This window comes from Colobus angolensis, unplaced genomic scaffold (genome assembly GCF_000951035.1).
Source record: "Colobus angolensis palliatus isolate OR3802 unplaced genomic scaffold, Cang.pa_1.0 Scaffold56, whole genome shotgun sequence".
NCBI classification, from domain to species: domain Eukaryota; kingdom Metazoa; phylum Chordata; class Mammalia; order Primates; family Cercopithecidae; genus Colobus; species Colobus angolensis.
In genome coordinates this window covers 12,864,471-12,888,718 of record NW_012119154.1, presented here as the reverse complement: position 1 = coordinate 12,888,718, position 24,248 = coordinate 12,864,471, and the positions used below count along the sequence as shown (strand labels likewise).

The 24,248-nt window shown below is 39.1% G+C and overlaps 1 protein-coding gene across 1 annotated transcript; it reads left to right on the top strand.

The window, feature by feature from the left end:
* The first annotated feature begins 3,380 nt into the window (after positions 1 to 3,380).
* Positions 3,381 to 20,327, top strand: CLDN1 (claudin 1). Its single transcript, XM_011961613.1, has 4 exons — positions 3,381 to 3,872; positions 12,852 to 13,016; positions 15,614 to 15,698; positions 17,758 to 20,327. The coding sequence occupies exons 1-4, from the start codon at positions 3,650 to 3,652 to the stop codon at positions 17,918 to 17,920; spliced, it is 636 nt and encodes a 211-aa protein (XP_011817003.1). The 5' UTR covers positions 3,381 to 3,649; the 3' UTR covers positions 17,921 to 20,327.
* The last annotated feature ends 3,921 nt before the right edge of the window (positions 20,328 to 24,248 follow it).

The window sequence follows — 24,248 nt, the reverse complement described above, 5'->3', positions numbered from 1 at the left end:
CCTAAATAATTATACAGCAGATTGCTTACTTAGTAATGTGTTCACTGGTTCTGCTTTCACCACTTAGGAAGCTCTGAAAAGTCAACATTAACATATACATAACACTAGGCAAAAAAATTTACATCCCAATGTCTTTCTTACTGTCATCATTAACCATTTCTGAGAGTCTGCCATGCTGCCTCTTAGAGGCTTGGTTCTTTGTCCACACTCTCTTCTGACACTCGTAGTCTTACCTTTGCTTCTATCTTTTCTGCATGTATCTCTTCTACTTATTACTGGTTCTCGAGATCATGGCGAAGCCCAAGCATCAGGCACAGAAGCACATGGAATAAACCAGTAGGCTATTTGCTGTTTTTACACAAATCTTCCTCCTCAACAGCAACAACTTTCTGCCACGATTCTAAATCCCCAGGGTACAAATTCTCAGTGGGCTGCAACAGATATTGAGCAGAGACAGTCACAGGGTAAAATAACTTGCCACTGCCTGGAGCAAGAAACACATAAGTATGTGTAAGCTCTTTCAAAGAAGAAAAAAAATTGTCCTCAATTGATTTGGGTCACACAGAGAAATACTATAGGAGAGCAGTTAAAGGCATGGACACCAGGGTCGAATTATATCGTCTGGAATTCCAGCACTGTCATAGTCAATATGATTCTGGATAAGCAACCTGACCTCTCTGTGTCTGTTACCTGCACGTAGAGATAACATATGAAACTCTGACCTCAACATTGATGAAAATATACAGCAACAAGTGCCAGCTGTCATTACTTAGAGTCATAAAGCTTCAGACCTGGGTGACTTTCAGAAATTAACCCCGTAACTTTTATTGGTAGGGAAATCGAGGAAGAAAATAAGTAATTTGTCTGAGGGCACATAGCAGATTTTACTACTCAACAGGCTAGGACACTTACTATACCACTGCCAGCCTTTCTAGAGCCTTCTGGGTCTCAGTGCTGCCTTTAGTGTTTATGTTTCATATAGGAAAGGCCAGTGTTTGTAAGCTGTTCTCCTCTTGAGTTGATAGATTTATGCTGAGCCATTATCTCACCTGTCATCTGCACTGAAGCCAGGAGCAGAAAACTAGACAGGATTAAGGCTGCCTAGAGATGGGCCTGAATCACAGTGAAGCAAACAGGATTCACCTCACCCTCACAAACATGGTTGAGGGCAGTGAAGTAATCCGTCTCACACAGACCTGAAATACAAAACAAAAACACAGGATCCTGCTGACCACAGAACTCATCCCTCCAATTCCCTGCTAATTGTAGGTTGATAGAAACAAGTCCTAATGCAGATTAAAAGGGCCTGTGCACAAATATATTTACTGGACCCAGATAATGTCCTTTATTTGTTTGTTTATTTATTTATTTATCAAGATGGGGTCTTGGTCTGTTGCCCAGGTTGGAGTGCAGTGGCACGATCTCGACTCACTGCCACCTCCGCCTCCAGGGTTCAAGCGATTCTCCTGCTTCAGCCTCCCAAGTAGCCGGAATTACAGGCGCCCACCACGATGCCCGGCTAATTTTTATATTGTTAGTAGAGACAGGGTTCACCATGTTGGCCAGGCTGATCTTGAACTCCTGATTTCAAATGATTTGCCTGCCTCAGCCTCCCAAAGTGTTGGGATTACAGGCGTGAGCCACTGCACCTGGCCTGAGCCACCATGCCTGGGTGTTTAATAACAGTTTTAATTCTTAAATGTTTGGAACAAAAAAAGGAAAATGAGATTATGTGATTCACATGGTACTGCTCTAGTCCTACAGCAAATTCTAGTGCCTTCTCTGATCAGGGAATTTTTACAAAATCAAATGTGATTGATACATCTTCATCCACACTGACAGGCACCCACAGAACATCCACCGAGACCTAGAAAGTAGTACTGACTGCAGGCCCAAACCCTGCGATACAACAGGGACATGGTCTTGCCCTAAACAGCTGATAGGAGAAAGACAGCATTCACTGTGTTAATCTTAGTCCAAATTAAATGTCTTCATCTAACTCCTGTTTTACATTCTTCGGTGCTTGTCCCCAAATCCTAGCACGGCCAAGTCCTTCAGTTGTAAGCCTACACGAAAGGCATCCAGGGAGAGCCAGGTGGAAATGAAGGTGGTGGGGCTTGGCCTTTCCTCCCATTCCCACCTTGAGCATTTGCACCTTTCCTTCTCTGTCACCCACTAGCAGTTGCCATGGTATATAAGGGTATATCTTGTTTTCTCCTTAATATGTTTATTTCTGCTTCCAAGGTGCTTCTGTTTTTACTAAAACCATAGAAGCTTCCCCTCCCACCACACTCACACCACGCACAAAAAGCAGTTGGGAAAACACTTCAATTATTCCTAACCACAACAGCACTTCTGACTAAGTACAAACAAGGAAGCTTTAGAGAAGCATAGAGGGAACCTACAGTCCCAGTGAGACCGAAACCGGAGGGGTGACATAGCCAGTCACCGTAAAACCTGGAACCAGAGCCCAGACTTCCTTAACTCCAGCCTAGTCCTTCTTCCACTGGGGAAACGCTGTTTACATGCCCTCACCTGTGACGAACAGCATGTGATAACTCACAAAATTCACACCTTTCAGGGAGGGCGGGGCACCGACCAGGTCTCTCTGACAGTGAATTGCTGCTCTAAGACATAACTGCTGTGGGGAGGAGGTTGGCGTTTGGCGGGGGAGGGCTAGGCTGCATTTTCGTAAGGACAGTAATACCTCAAAAAGGACAATCATAGAGCAAAGGGGATATTTTTGGGTCAACTTCATATGTAGTGGAAAGCAGATTGGGAGGGGAGCCAAGTACTGGATATGCTGTGTGTGTGTGTGTGTGTGTGTGTGTGTGTGTGTGTGTGTGTGTGTAAATCATGTTGCTCTCTGGGTCTGTTTCCCAATCTGTAGAGTGTAAAGATCTCTCCCTTGCAGAGACAAGTGATGGAACGACCTTGACAGAAGGGAGCAGAGAGATGAAAGGAGAAGGGGGAGGAAGCCAAGAAAAGGAGAGAGAAACGTGTGTGATGGGGGAGGAGATGCGGAGTTGGGTGGAAATGCCTTTTAATAAGATATTAGGAAAAAGGTATTAAACCTAAAACTGCAGCTCTTGAGGGCTCATTTTTTCATCTTTGTTTTTAGGATTTACAGGTACAGTGCATAGTAATTTTTGGATAACTGGAGTGAATGAATGAAAAGCGTGAAACGCCTGACAGGAGCGGGAAGATCCACCAGGGAAAACAAGCAGGGACGCAGCTGTAGCGCCTGGCCCTGCGGGACGGTCCCCACGCCGCCAGCCGCGTGTTCCCCCAACCCGGCGCTCCTGGCGCCCTCTCGGTGAGCCGCCCTGAAACCGCCAGGGGGCGCTCCCCGGCTGCCGGGGCTGAGGCGGGCGGAGCTGCTTTAAATCGCGGCGCCCAGCGGTTTGGCGTCTCAGTTCCTGAGCCTGGGAGCAACCGCAGCTTCTAGTATCCAGACTCCAGCGCCGCCCCGGCCCCGGACCCCAACCCGGACCCAGAGCGTCTCCAGCGGCGGCGCAGCGAGCAGGGCTCCCCGCTTTAACTTCCTCCGCGGGGCCCAGCCACCTTCGGGAGCCCGCGTTGCGCACCTGCAAACTCTCCGCCTTCTGCACCTGCCACCCCTGAGCCAGCGCGGGCGGCCGAGCGAGTCATGGCCAACGCGGGGCTGCAGCTTTTGGGCTTCATTCTCGCCTTCCTGGGATGGATCGGCGCCATCGTCAGCACTGCCCTGCCCCAGTGGAGGATTTACTCCTATGCCGGCGACAACATCGTGACCGCCCAGGCCATGTACGAAGGGCTGTGGATGTCCTGCGTGTCGCAGAGCACCGGGCAGATCCAGTGCAAAGTCTTTGACTCCTTGCTGAATCTGAGCAGTGAGTGCACCCCCACCTCACAGCCGCTGTCCAGAGGCCCCAGTCCCCCTGCAGCTCCCTTATGGCCTCATTCTGTCGTGTGATTCCATGATTATCAGTCTTCAGTTGATCAAGTCTTCTTGACAGATCATGTGCTCTGTCATAAGGAAATGAAGAGAATCCTGGTTTGAGGAAAGGGACGCCCAGGCATAAGCTCTAGTTTTGCCTAAAACTCCCTGGGTGACACTTTTCTGCCACTCTAGGTGTGGCTTCATCCTAAATTCCTATGCTGGTGGGTCGAGATGGAGGGAGTGACGGCTAAACTTGAACTTGAGCTCTGAGACTTCTCCTACGCACTCTGAGATCTGGGGTAAATTGAGGATTGGTAGAATTCAGACAAGAAAATGGGATGGCTTAAAAAGTTTGGAGCCTGGTAACTTCTCAAGTGTGCAAGCTTAAATAAATAATCCTCAAGTATGAGACATAATTTTTGTAACCTTTACTATGATTTTTCATAGTAAAATTTACATTCCTACTTGAAATGTCCTAAGTGTCTTCTGCTCATACTTGAGGATGATTCTTTTAATGTGCAAGATCTAGTTAGTGCAAGGAGGCCCCTTGCAAGACTCTTTGGAGAAGCCGCTTGAGATTCCCCCAAAGTTTTAATTTTTAGACCCAAGGTCTTCAGTGGAGGCTGATGGTGTAGTTCTATCTTGGAAAGAGAAGGTTGGTGGCAGGTGGGGGAAGGCTGTCAACAAAGGTTCTAAATAACCTGCCCAACATAATACAAAGGGAAAAGTAAAGGCACTGAAGGGAAATGCAGCAAACTAGTCATAGCTGATGAAATCAGAGGTCAGCTGGGAATGGAAGGCAGTGAGAGAGAAAGAAGAGGTGGGTCTTCCTTAGGTTTCCATCTTCCACAAAGGAATTTCTGTGTAATGGATGTTCAGTGACCCCTTGTCACGTTGGAAAGGATTGTATAGAGGGACATATTTTTAAGGATGGTGGGGAGAAGGATAATAGGATAATTTTTTACTTTTTTTAATTAAAGGTTTTGAGTGACTTGTCAGAAAAATCATTAAATTCCCGTTTACTTAGGTAATAATGATTCATGGCTGGAGTATCTTCCTTGAGAAATCACATTACTTGTCTTATATCATGTGTCTGTTATGACCTTTAACTCACTTGAAGAAAAGGTCCCTTAGTCTTTGCCTAGATAAACGTGACTGCCCACTAGCCCCCACTGTGTGCTAAGGGTGGAAAGTGTTGGCATTGTTCAAGTTTACTTAACTTGTTTTGTCTAACTCCTATCAAAGGACAACTGTTAATAGTGTATATCAAAAGCCATATAGTTGAGAGCTATTAAACCTGTTCCACATCTGTTCAAACACCTTGAATACCTGTGGCATTGGCTCAGTCAATGTGCATGGTCGTTTTGAGTGTTATGATTTCAGCTTCTGAAGGTTCCCATGTTAGGACTTCTTTACACCAAAACTAATCTCTACGTTTAGTAATTATGTGTTGCTCATTGCCCTCATGGGTTATATTTGTGCTTATAAAGTGAAAAATTAGGTAATAATTATTGAATTTCTCCATGGAAAGATAAATACATTTAAGGAAACAGTGTCAGGCATTTTAGGTAGCACGTTAAGGAATTGGCAGGTGGAGGTTTCTAAGGACAATTCCAGAGAGGCCTCACTGTCAGTTTTGTTCCTCTGATCAAAATAGTTCCTTTTCAACATCTTTAAATAGGTTTTCTTTTAACTTTCCTGAAATGACCAAATGAAATCAGATTGATCCATGTTGTAAAAACTCAAAGGGATTATCCTTACACATGATAATGTGTTAAAATGTTTTACTTTCATTTTTTGTTAATGTAGTTATTACAGTTTTTAAAACTGGTGAAAGGACTAAATACCTATTCCCCCACATACACTTTAGAGATGCCTTCCTAGTTTTTTTTTTTTGAACTCCAGATCAGAATCCACTTTTGTTTTACTTAAAGCCATAGTTTCTCCAAGGTGTGGCTTATACCTTTCTCTCAAAACCCATTCTCAGAAGAGGGACCCTGTACTCACAGGTTTTCTCTTCTAACCTGCCATGACTCACGGGATGCTTTTGGATGGAGTCCAGGAAACCTTACTCCATTTCTCTGCCTGAGCAGTGGTGTTTACGCCCACCAGCTGTAGAGATCTGGGATGGTGATTCATTGGCTGGTTTTGGGATACTTTTGTTACATGTAGAGATGAAAAGGGTTATGTGTGTATATTTAAGCAGTATCCCTCGTAAAAAAAAAAAAAAGCTGCATTTCATTAAGTGTGTTTAGGTGAAAAGCTTAGCTGTGGGTTTCCTGAAATTGTACCTTGCTGTCTCTCCCAGTAGCAAACACTTGTCTGCGAGCCCAGACGCAGGGCTTTGCCAAGGCTTTCGCACTGGAGGTATTACAATCTCTTGTTTCCGTGGTTGATGTAGGGTAGGCTGTAAAAAGCATATGACCTTCATAAAGTAGCTGAAGGAATACGGTGTGCTAATAGTGCATACAGTAAATACAAAATGAGATACAGCAAGTCTTCTTCTTTTAGGTAGTTCTTGCCAAGCAGTTTACGAAAATGTAACTGAGGAACTTCCTGGGGGAAACAAATGTCACGTTGTGTATTGTAGTTTTATAATGGCTGATACAATTTCCATTTCATCCAAAGTATGAGATTTTATTGACCCTGGGCATTCTTGTAGCCGAAAAGTTGGAATATACAAAAAGTGCCAGATACAGTTACAGTAGACATTTCTTGAGTCACCTGTACCTCTTGCCTGGTTTTCATCTAATTCTCAAACTTTTAGGACACTAGCACCAATTTTATGTGCTTGGTTAACTGTTTCTTCTTAGTTGACTTTAATAGCTAGAGCTGTCCAAAGAATGGGTTGCTGTAGGAGGCTGCATGATGGGAGGTGTGCAAGCAGAGAATAAATAAGCATTTTGAAGGAATGTTGTAGGGAAGATCCAAGCACCAGACAAATGGGAGGTTAGGCTAGACTCTCTCTCAATCTCAGCGAACCCTGAGATTCTGTAATTTGTTTATAAGCTCCTCTAGCCTGTTTAACTTGCTTTGCATGAATCCACATGTGTGTAGGTGTGCTTAATGAGTATTGGTGGCTGTGAGGTTTCCCAGCACTCTCACCATGATGTCAGGCTCAATCAGAGAAACAAAATCACTGACTTGGACAGGCTTTGAAGCCTAAGTGGAGAGGAGGGCACCTATTTATGCTTCTCCAGATGCTTTATGCCTGCTGAACCGAGGGTACTCGAAGGACCACTGGTGTTCAGATGTACTTCATAAATCAGTTCTGACTCTTAGAATAATGGAAGTTGAAACAAAAATCCAGGCTTGAGATCACAGGTTCTCTATTCTTACTGTGGTTTGGCACTAAGTAGCCAGGTGTATAATGGTGAACCATGTGATCTCCCTGGTTTCAGGTAGTTACCCCACTTATAAAACAGGGCAGAGTGGGAGGAATGGGGAGATGAATCTATGATTCATTTATCCACTCAACAGATGCAAGCCAGGCCCTATTCTTGCAGTTAAGGATGGTGCAGCTAAGATGAGTTCTAAGATGCCTTCCAGTGCCAGCATTCTTTGTTATTACTTCAGTGATTGAAGAGGAAGAGGCAAGTCACATAGCTTAGGTTTTCTTAATTGGAGTAATTAAGGAAGTATAGTGGAGGTAACATAGAAGCATCAACTTAATTCTGAGAAAATTTCTCGAAGAAACACACAAACGAGAAAGGAGCAAAACTTCTGAGGACATCCTGAAAAGTGGTACATCCTGCCTCATCCAGGGTCATTTTCACTCCTGATTTTGCTGATGTTCTGAGGTCACATCTGGTGACCACCACCTCATGCACCAATAAGCGGGAAATGCTAATGATTAGGACTTTTATGAAACGCTGAACTTCAGTAAGAGTAAAAGATTTAATATGGAAAAAAGCCAGGGGAGTACACTTCTGTGATGGTCTGTGTTGAGTTCACTTAATTGCAGGGGAGAAGAAAGTACAGTATTTTTGTTCTAGTCACCCAATCATCAGTTCATTTATTCACTTAATACTAATTAAGCAACTACAGATGCAAAGAGAGACGATGTGGGAATGAGGTAGAATTGGAATCTGCAGTCAACATTTGAACAACACAGGTCTGAACGGCAAGGGTTCACTTATAGGTGGATTTCTTTCAACCAATACCGATCAAGAATACAGTATCTGAGGGTCTAAAACCTGCATATAGGGAGGGTTGACTTTCTGTATACAAGGCTTCCACAGGATCAACTGTAGGACTTGAGCATGTGCAGATTTAGTTACCTGTGGGTAGTCCTGGAACCAATCACCCTTGTATACCAAGAGATGACTGTATTTTGTTTATGATATATAGAACCTAAGGTAATATGGCTAGAAAACAGCATAAACAATGTCTGGTATTGATAGTAGATTCTACTGCTTGTATAGCAAGACTTTAAAGCTTTAGAAAAATTCCATATATGTCTTTCTACACATTTGTTGATTAACCTAACTGTAGTAGATCAGTAACTTCCAACTCACTTCTTGTCTCATAAGTAGAGATCTTCATATTTACTTTTAATTATACTTTCAGGTTGAAAATGATGAGAACTCCTTAGGGGGTCTTTAATCTCAAGATTATCAGTCTAGCTAAACATAATTAAAAGACTGCCTTCTCTGTTTCCTGCTGAATAATGATGAGAAAAAATAGTGTAATTTTTTTAATGTTTGCTAACCAGGTTCTCCATAGACAACTTTAGTCATTGGTCATAATATTGCAGAGTTAGCTGCAAATTTAAGAAGCGAGAAAAGGAATATGTTTGTTCATAGGTTTGTTCTAATCAAACCAATTCAAAGTTAATATTGCAAGGCTATACTGCATCTATCTCATCCAAAGTGTTGTTTTATAGCTTTCAAACATCCCTCTTAACTTCTCTGCTCTGCCACTCATCATTCCATTAGGGAAAAATAAAACAAAAGTTCAGCTTTGAAGCTCGTTAGATGCATACTTTAAAAAATAGATCAAACTAAGCAAAAAGTACAATTTGTATTATCTGCATGAGTTTCTAGTTTTTAGTAACCTAAGCTAAGTCTTGCTTTTGGCAGCAAGATTTTAGCATACCAGGCTCTCAAGGGAGGTGTTTCTCAGTATTATTTCAAAAATTAAGCTAAACAAAAGAGAATAAGTATTTTTACCTATCATATAGGTACAGTTTTTTAAAGCATAAAAACATGTTCTAATTAAAATTTATTGAAATTTGATAAATCCATGTGACTTTTCAAGTACTGTGCTTGGTGCTTTAGATGGAAATAGGAATAAATATCTGATTCAAATCATCCAGGAGTTCACAATTACATACTTTACAACTCTGATTTAAAACACTTCTATGATGTGAAGGTATTCATCTGGTTCCAGCTTAAAACTGTGCAATTTAGATTTGATCTGCACATAAAACACTTGTAACTTGTAACACAATAGTTGCTTAACTTTGACTTGTAATATATCATTACCTATGCCTTGCTTTTTTAATTCTCAGCTTTTTGTGTGTGACTGCATGTGTATATTATTTTTGCATTTTCCTCACATATCACTATACTTAAGAATTTATCCAAATGTCTCCAATGAAGTAAAGTAAGATTTTGGGTTTGATGCAAATCTAATATTGGAACATACAAATAAATTTTATAAGTCAATGGTTGACGGGATGTAAGTGAAAATATTACTTTGCAAAATGACATTTTAAAAAACAAAACAGCATCTCATTTCTATGGTTTATGCAATTTTTAAATATTGTGTTTTTCATTTTCTCCATTACTTTTTGTGTATTATGCAAATAATATATTATTCTATAGAGAAAGGAAACCTGGTAGGTTTATTAGCAATCACAGAACAGAATATTAGTCCCCAGCCCCTTGGAAAGAACACTTTGTAGACGAAGTGGCAAGATAGATTTGACATGCATCAAATGTGTTTTCTTTGAGAACTTAATGGGCAAAAACTTAGAGATTAAAAATGTGAATATTAGATATTCCAGGTGGGTGCAGTAAGGGCCCTGGAGTAGTTTATGCACATGTGTTCCTTGCCTGGGAGATCAGTAGTTTTACACAGTCTGACTCATGAGATTGATGCCTGGTTAGACTTCTCTTGAAGACTACCCTGTAATCTAAGTGCTCAGACCTGCTGGACGAGTGACCTTCTGTTTTTACTTGAAGAAAAGATCAGTGTGATTATTATATAAACTGGGTCCAGTTTGCAGCCCCACAACTTGAACAAAGAGAAAAACTTGGAGCAAGATCAGAAAAAACATCAAAAATGATTAATAAAAGGTTGAAAAAGAGTATTTATGAAAAAATAAAATGGAGGAGGCTGTGAAATATAAGATGCTGGATGCTGGAAGGGCTATCGTAGAAATAATATTTATTGATTGTGTGATCTCTATACTGACAGTAAAAATCATGTCGCCCCTTTCTCAAGACAATCATATGACTTCTGATTATACTTAGAATAGAATCCAAACTTCTTACCCTAATTTGCAAAGCTCTGCATGACATATGCCTTCTGCCCACCTTGCTAAACTTCGTTTTACTTTACACATCCTATCAGCCTACATTAGGGTGACCAGTTCTCCCAATTTGTTCAGGACTGAGGACCTTCTAAGGATGTAAGACTTTCAACTTTAGAGCTAGGACTGTTCCAGGCAAACTGAGATATGTGGTTTCCCTATCCTCCAGACATGGATCATCTTTGTTACTTTCAGCATCTCCTCTTTCAGCAGATCTCTGGCTGAAATATTTTCCTTCCACGTGTAATCTTAGGATCACGTCTGAAATCTGTGTTATGTATGGGTTTAGTTATTTTGTTATTTTCCAATAATGATAGCCTTTGCAAAAACCATCCCTCAGAAAGAGGAAATACCTTAACCATGGAGTCCTTGGTACTTTCCTCTTCATACCACAGTATGGCTTGTGATTCCAAGCAAAAAGTTGCATAATAACCTTACAAGCAGCTTCAGTTCCTTCCTGGTAAATCTGTGGAACATGTGTTTTGATCCAGCAGTCCCTCTGCCACCTGGAGTCTTGATATAAGCGTGTGGGTCAGTGTGCATGTGCGCCCATACATGCTTATGAGGAGGTCAGTGTGTGAGGGGAATCAGGAAGTCTCTTTTTTATTTTTAAATGAAATCAAGTAAAACTTTACCTTGGCTTCCAAAATATCTCTCAAATACTGTAAACAATACCTTTGATACTTCTAGAAAGAGATTATGGCCAGGTGCAGTGGCTCATGCTGGTAATCCCAGAACTTTGGGAGGCCGAGGTGGGTGAACCACCTGACCTCAGGAGTTCGAGACCATCCTGGGCAACATGGTGAAACCCATCTCTACTGAAATACCAAAAAAAAAAAAAAAAAAGCCCAGCGTGGTGGCTCCTGCCTGTAGTCCCAGCTACTCAGGAGGCTGTGGGATGAGAATCGCTTGAGCCCTGGAGGCGGAGTTTGCAGTGAGCTGAGATTGCACCAGCCTGGGCAACAGAGCGAGACCCTGTCTCAAAAAAAGGAAAAAAAGAAAAAGAAAGAGATTACTATAATTTTATCATAGATTTTCTGGTTATAGCAAAGACGGATAATCAGTAAATCAAGATTTAAGGAAGTTTTAGAACTATTTAGCTTCAGTTATTATTGGTAACCTAAGTTCTCAATCTTGATGATATTAAGGTTAAGCCTAGGCCTAATTAGACATTGAGATACAAAATCTTTCCAACATCTCAGTCACTTTTAAAGACCATCAAGGAGTCAATTGTTCCAATCCACTGGATAAAGATATAATTTACATTTTACTTATATAATTGAAATATTATTCCAAACAATACTAAGTTTCTTGCTCAAGACAGCATAGTTCATTAAAGCTGAAAAATACTTATATATGCAAAAAGTACTTGTCACATATTATCACTGTCAATGATACAGTGATCTTTAATTAAAAGAGGACATAAATCTAGAATTTAAACAAAATCTTCTAACCAGCATAGTTTCAGTTCATATTTAAAAGTCCGTGCCTTTATGCCAATGAATATTCATTGAATATTCCAATATTCATTGGAATCAAGCTTTTACTCTTTAAGAAACATATTGATAATCTCTCAAACTTGACCCTGTTTATTTGCTCATGAGTTAGTACACCAAAAATAATAATGGAGAATGAGAAAAAAATGGAATCCTGAGAAATGCTACATTGAATTATTGCGTGTGTTATTTTACAACATCACAGCTTAAATAGCTTTAAAAACTGGTGATATCTTTGAATAAGAATCTACTACTATGTTTCAAGGTAACATCTCAAAGGTTATTTTGTTTTGTTTTAAGAAAATGACTTCTGTATTCTCCCCTACTCCTCCTATTCACATTACTGGAAATATGAATATTGCTTATCCAGTCATGATAATCTATAAAACATTTATTTTTTATCCTCCAATTCACCCAGTTTTTCTGAAGCTTGCTGATTGGGGTGTAAAGCTGGTAACTAATATCAAAGATATACTGAAAACCATTTTGATTACAAATAGTTAACATCCAGGATCGTATATATGATTGTTACTTAAAATTAAAATTATCTTAGCAAGGATTAAAATCCCTTAGTAAAAAATAAATATGTATTAGTTCAGCTAACCCTATTCCATTAGATCATTAATTATTTTTCCAGTTGATTTTGAATTTAATGTTGGAAACATAAAATGTTGCAGTGGAGGGATCTCTTTTTCATCATCCAGCCCAGCATTTGTTTTTCTGGAGAAGATACTGCATGTTGGGTTATCAGTGGAAATACCAGTATGACTGGCGTCTCTAGATTCCTAGTCCAGTTTTCTCTCTTCCTTACAACAGTGACATATACTTGATCTTCTTCCATTTTTCTCTTGTTGGTCCAAGCATATTTCACATGTTTTAAAATGTTTTCTGCCAGGCACATTGCAAGCAACCCGTGCCTTGATGGTGGTTGGCATCCTCCTGGGAGTGATAGCAATCTTTGTGGCCACCGTTGGCATGAAGTGTATGAAGTGCTTGGAAGACGACGAGGTACAGAAGATGAGGATGGCTGTCATTGGGGGCGTGATATTTCTTCTTGCAGGTAATAGAGGCTGTGCCTTGCTTTCACCTTACTAATCTGTTCCTAGTATGATTTGAAATCTATTACGTTGGATTCATTACACTTGATTTCAGTCTCTAAGGCAAACTGCAAACATAGACCTGAAGTCCCGTTGACTTTCATGTTCTCAAACACAAACCAAATGAAAATTTGAGAGCTCTGCTCACATCTGACAGGTCTGTTGGTTGAAGTTTCAAGTGGCAACTGGTTTGTTAGAACCAGTCTCTTAGAGTGTAGAAAGTTGTTCACTATTTAGCAAACGCTAAGGAGGAAGCTCATGTAATTGAGAAAATTCCTATGTTGTCTCCACAGATACTATATGGAAAAGATGGGGAGTAGTGAGAGAAAACACAAGAATATGTGAACCCTTCAGGTCTGTGAGGGATGGAAGGATTGGGTTTATTGGAGAAAAATAAGGACAGCATTCCAGTTGGGCAGATCGAATTCAAGAATAAACAGGATGTACCCATAGACCAATGAAAAGAAAGGCCAACTGGAGTAGAGGTGGCCTGTTGGAATGGTCAGTTTAAGGCAAGAAAAAAAAATACAGAAATACTTTTAAATTTTTTTGGTAAAATAATGATATTATATTTTCCATTGAAAATAAATATGTGTTTTTTAGGCCAGGTGTGGTGGTTCATGCCTGTAATCCCAGCACTTTCGGAGGCTGAGGAGGGCGGATCACCTGAGGTCAGAAGTTCGAGACTAGCCTGGCCAACATGGTGAAACCCCATCTCTACTAAAAATACAAAAATTAGCTGGGTGTGGTGTTGCACGCCTGCAATTCCATATACTCCAGAGGCTGAGGCATGAGAATCACCTCAACTAGGGAGCCAAGATCGCGCCACTGCACTCCAGCCTAAGCAACAAAAGACTCTGTCTCCAAAAAAAAAAAAGGAAGGAAAATATCTGTTTTTTAATTCAGGTGTTGATTGATAAGTTACATTATGTGTCATTTGAGAAAATCAAAGTCAGAAAACATGGACAACATTATTTCAAAGTTTTATAATAATGCTTATTTTAAAAATTATAGTGTATGTATATTTATGTGTGTGTATATATACATACATATATAATCTCTCTGTGTGTATATATATGTTTTTTATATCTGTACACTGTATTATATATATAATCTCTGTATATATTATACAGCTATCATAGACTACTATATGTTCTCTATATTAGGTATTATATGCATATATTATATATGTAGTATATTATAGTATATATTTTTAAATAACAGATATAATTAATTATATAAATCTACTAATAGGAAAAACTAGAATCGACTTTATTTTCCTGTTTTATTTTTGACAGAAGACTTGTAGGGGCTTTTGCTCCAGTATAATATATCAGTTTAACCAGTAATTAAGGAAGAGTATCTGTGGCTTTGCTAAAGAGATGGTTAGTTTAAAACGACCAGTCTCTCAGTTTACCCAAATACAAATTGTCTCCTGTCTGAAAACGCATGGATAGTGTTTTATTCCCAATAATTTAATCTTATATCAAAGGCTGTGAATAGTAATCTTTGTGGCCATCATTGGCATGAAGTGTACGAAGTGCTTGGAAGACGATGAGGATGGAATGCATTGCATTCTTCTTTTGCTTGCCTTCCTGTAACTCCCACAGGTGACTGCATCACTCCTATTGCAGTTTCAGGGACTTCTCTTAGGAGTAAGGGTCACAAGTTCAAGACCATTCACATGGTCTATTTGAGCAGCCAAAAGCAATAGTGTTTTCTGTCATGTCTAGTGGCAATTACACTGGACTATGTTTTTGGTTGGGGAGAGAGAGTAGCATAGAAACGTCTAATCTGTCTATATTGAATGCTTAAAATTACTATAAAAGAGTTATTTAACTTTTTTGATAAGAAAAAATGAGGTATTTTATACATCTTATAAATGATTAAGTGAATGATTTTGACTAAATTATTTATCTGCTATCATTGAATATAAAATGCCATGGGAAATTGAGATTGGGTTGCATAAATTGATCTAATGTGGCACCCTCAACAAATCTCAGGTCAATCTATACCTATGCCAGGTATTCCCTTGGCCAATGGGGCAGTAGTAATGCAGGTATTCTGGTCCATTCTGAGACATGTCCTAATCTCACTGCTGTCTAGCTGCTTGCATTCCTTTTGATTCTGCAGAAATGTAAATTTTGAGTTTGATCAAGAACATAGAAGAGTTTTCATCTTCCCCTTTTGCAAGTAATTCCATCTGTACTAATAATGACAATAGTTTTATCAAATGCAGTTTAGTACCCTAATGTATAACAGTATATTTAAAAGAGATTTTGTACAATATACACCTAATGGTTTCCAAAAAAGCATTATTTGTGCCAAGATGTCATAAAAAGTATAAATTTTGTCTAACTCCAACCTAGTATTTTTTATATTTTAATAGTTACTTGGAATAAATCGTATCTGGACTTCTAATCTCCTTAATACCAAAATAAAAATGTCAACACTGTTGATGAGATTTAATTCTTGCAAAATATGTTTTGGTTTAACAGCTTGTGTATTTAGGCTCAGTGTTCCATGGTGATTAACAGTCTTTTGTTCTGAATTTCTGTAGGTCTGGCTATTTTAGTTGCCACAGCATGGTATGGCAATAGGATTGTTCAAGAATTCTATGACCCCATGACCCCAGTCAATGCCAGGTAATGCTATTCATGTGTAAAATAGTTTGTTTTCTGAGAAAATACCCTTTTTATGTTCTACAAAGTCCTTCTAGTGCCATCATTTCCCAGATTTGCTTTCAAGAATTTTATGTCAAACCTACAAACAATTTAAATGATCTGTGACTTATGTTAAAATGAGTTTGATAATTGCTTTAACAGCCTGAATTGATGACAAAATACCTTCCAAAGCAGAACAGTTTTAAGCCCTAAACTTTTCAACTGTATACTGGACTCTGTTTTTTTTCCCTTGTTTTCAGGTATTAACAAAGATGTTAATATATTTGAAATTTCCTTTTTGAAGTGTATTCTGATGTTTACAGCACCTACTCTATGATTATTTGTAACTAATGCACCGTTTATGATTAATTGAGAAAAATTGTACTACTCTAGGGCTTAATGAATAATACTTCATTCCCAACAGTTCATTTTTACATGTAAAGCTATGATATATATTTTTAGTATGTTCAGACACCACCTTGAAATTTTTTGTTCTTTCACAACTATAAAATTGGCTTTACAAAGGTCATCTTTCTTAATACTGCCAGTTGTGCAAGTCGAGCTGATTCTTAGCTCTCATGGGACAACATTCTTTAATCAGAGACGAGGCTCTTCATCTCACTGTCTTCACATCTTTAATGCCTAATAACTACATTCAGTCAGGATGTTAAAATATAATTATTGTTTGTTGAGTGCTTAGATGAATGGATGAAAAACCTCAGTGTTTGGAGAGATAAGACGTGTTTGTCTTTTTATATAATCACCCACATATGGGAGAACATATACTCCAATGGTTGTGTTGGAGCCCTTCCCATAAGATTTAAAATGTAAGAACAGAAACTGGGCCGGCGCGGTGGCTCAAGCCTGTAATCCCAGCACTTTGGGAGGCCGAGACGGGTGGATCACGAGGTCAGGAGATCGAGACCATCCTGGCTAACACAGTGAAACCCCCTCTCTACTAAAAAAAAATACAAAAAATTAGCCGGGCGAGGTGGCGGGCGCCTGTAGTCCCAGCTACTCGGGAGGCTGAGGCGAGAGAATGGCGTAAACCCAGGAGGCGGAGCTTGCAGTGAGCTGAGATCCGGCCACTGCACTCCAGCCTGGGCGACAGAGCGAGACTCCGTCTCAAAAAAAAAAAAAAAAAAAAAAAAAAAAAAAGAACAGAAACTGCTAGAGGTCAGTAGTCTAAAATTTCACCAAGGTCATAATACCAGTAATGCACAGGAAAGCATTTTATAAATTGCCAGTCATTTTGCAATTATTATTTACATGATTGCATGTGACCCTAAAAGCAGTCTATTGAGGCAGGTGGGATTATCCTGCTTTGAGAGGAGGAGAAACTGAGGCTGAGAGGTGAAGTTGCTCTCCCCGAATTGCAGCACTTGAGAGTTGGCATCAGGATTCAGACTTGGCCTTATAACTAATAGAACCAACCCTTCTCTACTCTTCCATACTGTCCGTAATCACTCACAGATACCCCACCCTAAGTGTCTGCTTTAATACGTCTGCCTGGATCTGCTTAATCCAGAATGGTTCATGGGCTGCTTAGAACTTTTCTTTACAAAACCATAAAATTTGGATTTCAGATTATATAGGTGCCTGGGATCAATGGATCATCTGTTCAAAACTCTGATTATCTCCATTATGCTCTATCAGTTTCTTTATAGAATATGATTACTACTTAGTGATGTAACTTCCTTTGCTAAGTTTCAGCCTAGGAACCATGATCCAAACCCTACTTCTAAAACACATAAACATGCTTTACAAGTATCTTACATATGGAAAAGTCTTTGGAATTATTTGGGTAATTAACCTGGCATTACATGTGTTATTTCCTGAGCTACTATTGCAAATTGTCAACAATTGCAATATAAACATTCTTTTGTGTATATGTTCACAAATCTTAAAGTACTTCCCAATGGATATTGAGGGGTTATTTTCAATGAAAAAAATATAATGAGTATTGATTTTTTTCCTTTATTGTATTAGAAAAGTTGCCAATAATTCACTGATTAACAAGCACGTGGGTTTTTCCTTTTAGGTACGAATTTGGTCAGGCTCTCTTCACTGGCTGGGCTGCTGCTTCTCTCTGCCTTCTGGGAGGTGCCCTACTTTGCTGTTCCTGTCCCCGAAAAACCACCTCATACCCAACACCACGGCCCTATCCAAAACCTGCACCTTCCAGTGGGAAAGACTACGTGTGACACAGAGGCAAAAGGAGACAATCATGTTGGAACAAACCGAAAATGGACATTGAGATACTATCATTAACATTAGGACCTTAGACTTTTGAGTATTGCAATCTGAAGTATGGTATTACAAAACAAACAAACGAACAAAGAAACTCATGTGTTAAAAATACCCATTGCTAAACATGGCTTAGTCTTATTTTATCTTCTTTCCTCAATACAGGAGGGAAGATTTTTCCATTTGTATTACTGCTTCCCATTGAGTAATCATACTCAAATGGGGGAAGGGGGTGCTCCTTAAATATATATAGATATGTATATATACATGTTTTTCTATTAAAAATAGACAGTAAAATACTCTTCTCATTATGTTGATACTAGCATACTTAAAATATCTCTAAAAATAGGTAAATGTATTTAATTCCATATTGATGAAAGTGTTTATTGGTATATTTTTCTTTTTTGTCTATGTATACATATATAATAGTCAAATATCATTTACTCTCCTTCATCAGCTTTTAGTGTCTTTGCTGTAAGACCTAGCCTAATCTACCAAGAATGAATTCTTTCAATTCTTCATGCGTGCCCTTTTCATATACTTATTTTATTTTTTACCATAATCTTATAGCACTTGCATCGTTATTAAGCCCTTATTTGTTTTGTGTTTCATTGGTTTCTATCTCCTGAAGCTAACACATTTCATAGTCTACATTTTAGTTTCTAAAGCCAATAAGAATTTATTACAAATCAGAACTTTTGGAGGCAAATCTTTCTGCATGACCAAAGTGATAGATTCCTGTTGACCTTCCCACGCAGTCCTCGTACTCTGACCCATAGCATTCTTGTTTGCTTTGAAAATATTTGTCCAATTGAATAGCTGCATGCTGCTCACCCAGGTGTTGTAACACAATTTTATTGATCGAATTATGAAGCTACTCATTCATAGTTATATATCCCCCCTAAACTACCTTTTTGTTCCCCTTCCTTAATTGTTTGTTTTCCCACATGTAATTATCATGTAGTTTATATCTTCCTAATAAGGTGTGGTCTGTTTGTCTGAACAAAATGCTAGACTTTCTGGAGTGATAAGCTGGTGACAAATATTCTCTCTGTAGCTGTAAGCAAGTCACTTAATCTTTCTACCTCTTTTTTCTATCTGCCAAATTGAGATAATGATTTAACCAGTTAGAAGAGGTAGTGTGAATATTAATTAGTTTATATTACTCTCATTCTTTGAACATGAACTATGCCTATGTAGTGTATATTTGCTCAGTTGGCTGTTTAGAAGTCACTGAACAAAACTTACACATACATCTTCATGTGGTTCAGTACCTTCCTCTCTCTGCCAGTCTTTCAGCCGTGTCTAACATGTTGTTTGTGCTCTGTGCCACTTTAACAACTGCTCTTACTTTTCCAGTCTGTACAGAATGCTATTTCACTCGAGCAAGATGATGTAATGGAAAGGGTGTTGGCACTGGTGTCTGGAGACCTGGATTTGAGTCTTGGTGCTATCAATCACTGTCTGTGTTTGAGCAAGGCATTTGGCTGCTGTACGCTTATTGCTTCATCTGTAAGAGGTGGTTTGTAATTCCTGATCTGCCCACCTCACAGTGATGTTGTGGGGATCCAGTGAGATAGAATACATGTAAGTGTGGTTTTGTAATTTAAAAAGTGCTACACTAAGGGAAAGAATTGAGGAATTAACTGCATACGTGTTGGTGTTGCTTTTCAAATGTTTGAAAAGAAAAAAAAAATAAGAAATGGGTTTCTTGCTTTAACCAGTCTCTCAAGTGATGAGACAGTGAAGTAAAATTAAGTGCACTAAACCAATAAGATTCTAAGGAAGTTTTATCTTCTGCAGTGAGTATGGCCCAATGCTTTTTGTGGCTGAGCAGATGTAATGGGAAGAAATAAAAGCCTAAGTGTTGGTAAATCCAACAGCAAGGGAGATTTTTGAATCATAATAACTCATAAGGTGCTATCTGTTAAGTGATGCCCTCAGAGCTCTTGCTGTTAGCTGGCAGCTGACGCTGCTAGGATGGTACTTCACAATTAACTACACAAGGAAAGTCAGCCACTGTGTCTTAAGAGGAATTAGACCTAATACATTTTAGTGTGCCTTCCAAACCTGAGAATGTATGCTTCTGGAAGTTAAAATTTAAATGGCTTTTGCCACATACGTAGATCTTCATGATGTGTGAGTGTAATTCCATGTGGATATCAGTTACTAAACATTACAAAAAAATTTTATGGCCCCAAATGACCAAAAAAATTGTTATAATAGAATTCATCCAATTTCAATATTTTTATATTCTTCTACCACACCTGGAAACAGACCAATAGATATTTTGGGGGTTTATAATGGGAATTTGTATAAAGCATTACTCTTTTTCAATAAATTGTTTTTTAATTTAAAAAAAAGATTATTGGCTTGTTTTCTAATCATTTATTGTAAGATTGCCATTCTTGGTAGAGGAGGTGGCTTGGGATAGGATCTGACTCACCATGTTCCTGGGAAAGAACTATGATGCCTCTGGCCCATCTATCAAATTTGAGTGGTTCCACCCACTAGAATGCCCTATTTCTCTCAAACTGAGTTCTTCATCAAGGGTGGTAATAGAAGAGGATGCCAGGAGATGTTACTTAATACTTTTTCTCATCTATAAAAAGGGGACATACAATAATGACAAATGATAAGATATGAAGGTATTTTGTGAACTGTAAAGCACTGTGCAAACTGAAGTGGCTTTGTTCCTCACAAAGGTGCAAGAGTGAAAGACAGCCATTGGAAACCCATTGTTGTCTCTGTAATGATGATGATCAAAACTACCCCTTAAGGATATGCTGGAACTCATTCACTCATTATCTTAAAGTATCAATAACTGACACAACCTTAATGTGGGGCCTATTCCTAGACAATGTTCACGTTGAGACCAGGCTTGTAAGTAAAGGCTTGTAGCTCTAATGTGGAGTCTTAGACATCAGCATGATGGGTGAGGTGCAAAGATCATTGCCAGTTTGACTTGAATTCTCCTTAAATTAAGCAGATGCACCAGAATTCTCACTCTGTTTCTGCAGAATTTAAATATCTGAAGATAGGACGGGCACGGTGGCTCAAGCCTGTAATCCCAGCACTTTGGGAGGCCGAGACAGGCGGATCATGAGGTCAGGAGATCGAGACCAACCTGGCTAACACAGTGAAACCCCGTCTCTACTAAAAATACAAAAAATCAGCCAGGCATGGTGGCGGGCGCCTGTAGTCCCAGCTACTCGGGAGGCTGAGGCAGGAGAATGGCGTGAACCCGGGAGGCGGAGCTTGCAGCGAACTGATATCCGGCCACTGCACTCCAGCCTGGGAGACAGAGAGAGACTCTGTATCAAATAACTAACTAACTAACTAACTAAATAAATAAATAAATAAATAAATAAATATCTGAAGATAAGGCCAAGGCCAGCGGAAGTTTGAAAGGCAATAAAATACCTTGGTGCTCCTGAAAAGAACTAAAGGAAAACTTGGATTGAGAATCATACCAAGTAGATATCACCTCTGTGTGCACTCATCTTTATCTGAATGCCATTGTTCTTCAAGCCTTTCCTCCTCTTGTTTAGCACTTTCTATATTTGTCCAGATCAAGGGAAAACTTCACTTTGTCCCCATATTTCCACCTTTTTCAGCCTGTCATTATTTCTAGTATGAGCTGGTTGTGTATATTTCCTTAATTTTACATGTGGCTCAGGAGTAACAACTCTGAATTTCCTTCTTTCCTCATTTCCCACAAACCCCACGATCCCCAGCCTACCCTAAAATCTCTTCATTTAGCTGGTACCATGCAACTTTGATAGAAGTCATTGCAGCTTCTAGGGTTATGTGAGGATGGCTTGTTGAATCCTAAAAATAGGCAATCAGAGAGTTTCTCAATGCTGAACCTCTGGAGATCGCTTGGCAGTTTGCACACTCCACTTCTACTGATAAGTTTTCCAATATGGTCATTATCAGCAATTGAAAACTAGATATGAATTTATTTAATTAATATTTACTGAATACCTATCACAGGGTCAGCCTCATTAAATGCAGGCAGGGTAAAGTAGCTATGAAATGAATAAGACCTTGTCCTGGGCTGAAGCAGTATAAAGGATATTGGGTGGAAAGAGAAGTAAGCTTGAAACATAGCACTGGTTCTGCCACTGATGAGCCAGGTGAGCCATGGAGATCTCCACCCACTGTTTCTTCATTCATAAAATGAAGGCGTCAGACCCGTGCAGTGGCTGTTAGCCATAACAGCATGTTAGAATTGCCTGAGAGCTTTTGAAACTTCCCAATTCCAAGGCCCCACCCAAATCAAAGGAATCAGAACCTCTGAGAGGACAGTCCCAGCAGGAGCTTCCCAGAGGATTTCAACATACTGTGTGGATTGCAAACCACTGGCCTATGTCATCCGTCAGGACCAACCTTGTCCCAAACATTTTCTGAGTAACACACATCCAGGCACTTAATAGATTTGCTGTCAGTTCACCTCTTCCCTCATGTTATTGCTTTATTTTCTGGTTCAGGATTGGGGTTTTTTGTTTGTGTTTTGTGGGGAAAAGGAGGAGTTTGTGTTTTGTGGGGAAAAGGAGGAGTTGAAGGAGGAGGTGGTCCTTTAGATGCTTTTGTCACGTTTCTTTGGCAAATAACGTTCTTTCTTGCCATTCTCTATTATTTTTAATTTACTTCCAAAGAATAATCAATAATACAAAGTAAATACTGTTTAAAAGAACAGGCTTCTTTTTAACAAACAATGTGAGTTCAAGAAGATAAGTGGTTACTTATAAAGTGGAGCCTGAGTTATTCTCTTTAATGTGCAATTTTCAGGAGAGTCCTTAGCTAAACCTTAAGCTTGCTTTGTTTATTTTTAATTGAACAGCATTTCTGTGATTTTAGTTCACTTATTTCATTATTTTTGTAATTTATTGCTTTGTTCCCCTTTTCCAAAATGGAAAAAAAAAAAGTGAACACACACCCACACTCCCACACACACCAATTTAGGAAAGATAAAGTTTGAAAACTGCTCGGATCTCTTAACTGAGCTGACCTGGGACAGAACACACTGCTACGCTGAACAGGCTTTTACTTAGTTTTGGAAATAATTTTTGTCAGTTAAATTTCCTGTTTCTATTAATGCTGTGCTTTTTCTAAGTGTCTATTGCTGCTTCTTGACTCTATTTAAAAAATCCAGCAGCCTCTAGGTGATCTGAGTCAAGCAGACATCTAGATCAAGGGTGAGGAATAGCAGAGAATACTTGCTAGAAGATGAGAATGAAATACAGCAAAGAGATATGAGCTTCAATACAGCAAGGGCAGTGGTTTTAAAATGATTTTTTGTGATAATTTTTACCACAATATTTATTTATTTGATAATAAAATTAAAACTTATTAATGAAGAAAGTAGAAAAACAGAGAAAATTGGAATCATTTTAAATAATATAATAGTCATATTACCCAAAGGTAGAACTTTCTAAGAATTTGATGTGATTTCTCTAGCCCTTTTTCCTTTCCCAGAGATAGGCTTTGGGGTTTATTCTTATTTTTTATTATTTTACATAGCGTCATGTAAAAATAATTTTGATTTGTGCTTTATTTTCCATTTAAGCATACGGTAATATACTCTTACCAGACATACTTTCTAAACACTGATTGATTGATTCATACATATATATATTTTTTTTCCTTTTTTTTTTTTTTCAGACAGGATTTCACTCCTGTTGCTCAGGCTGGAGTGCAGTGACATCATTTTGTTTCACTGCAACCTCCACCTCCCAGGCTCAAGCAATTCTCCTGCCTAAGCTTCTCAAGTAGCTGTGATTACCCACACATGCCACCACGCCCAGCTAATTTTTGTATTTTTCGTAGAGATGGGGTTTCTCTATATTTCTTAGGCTGGTCTCAAACTCTTGAGCTCAAGTGATCCACCCACCTCAGCCTCCCAAAGTGCAGGATTATAGGTGTGAGCCACCACACTGGCCTCACATAATATTTTTAAGAATCTAACATTTTCCATGTGTTTTCTGAAATAACGGAAATGGTGCCTCTGGAGTTGTGCAACCCAGGAGCCATGAATAAAATAGACAAAAATTCCTTTCATCGAGGAAGTTACACTATAGGTAAGGAATGCAGAGAATAAAATGGATATACTAATTATATAGCTTATTAAACAGTGATAAACCTAAACTAAATAGTCAAGAAATATTGAGAAGGTTGGAGGAAGGTAACAGTTTAAAATAATGTGGCAACGGAAGTCCTCAATGAGAAGGTGAAGTTTAAGAAATAATTTAAGAGATGAAGCAAATCAAGTGGTACCTGGTA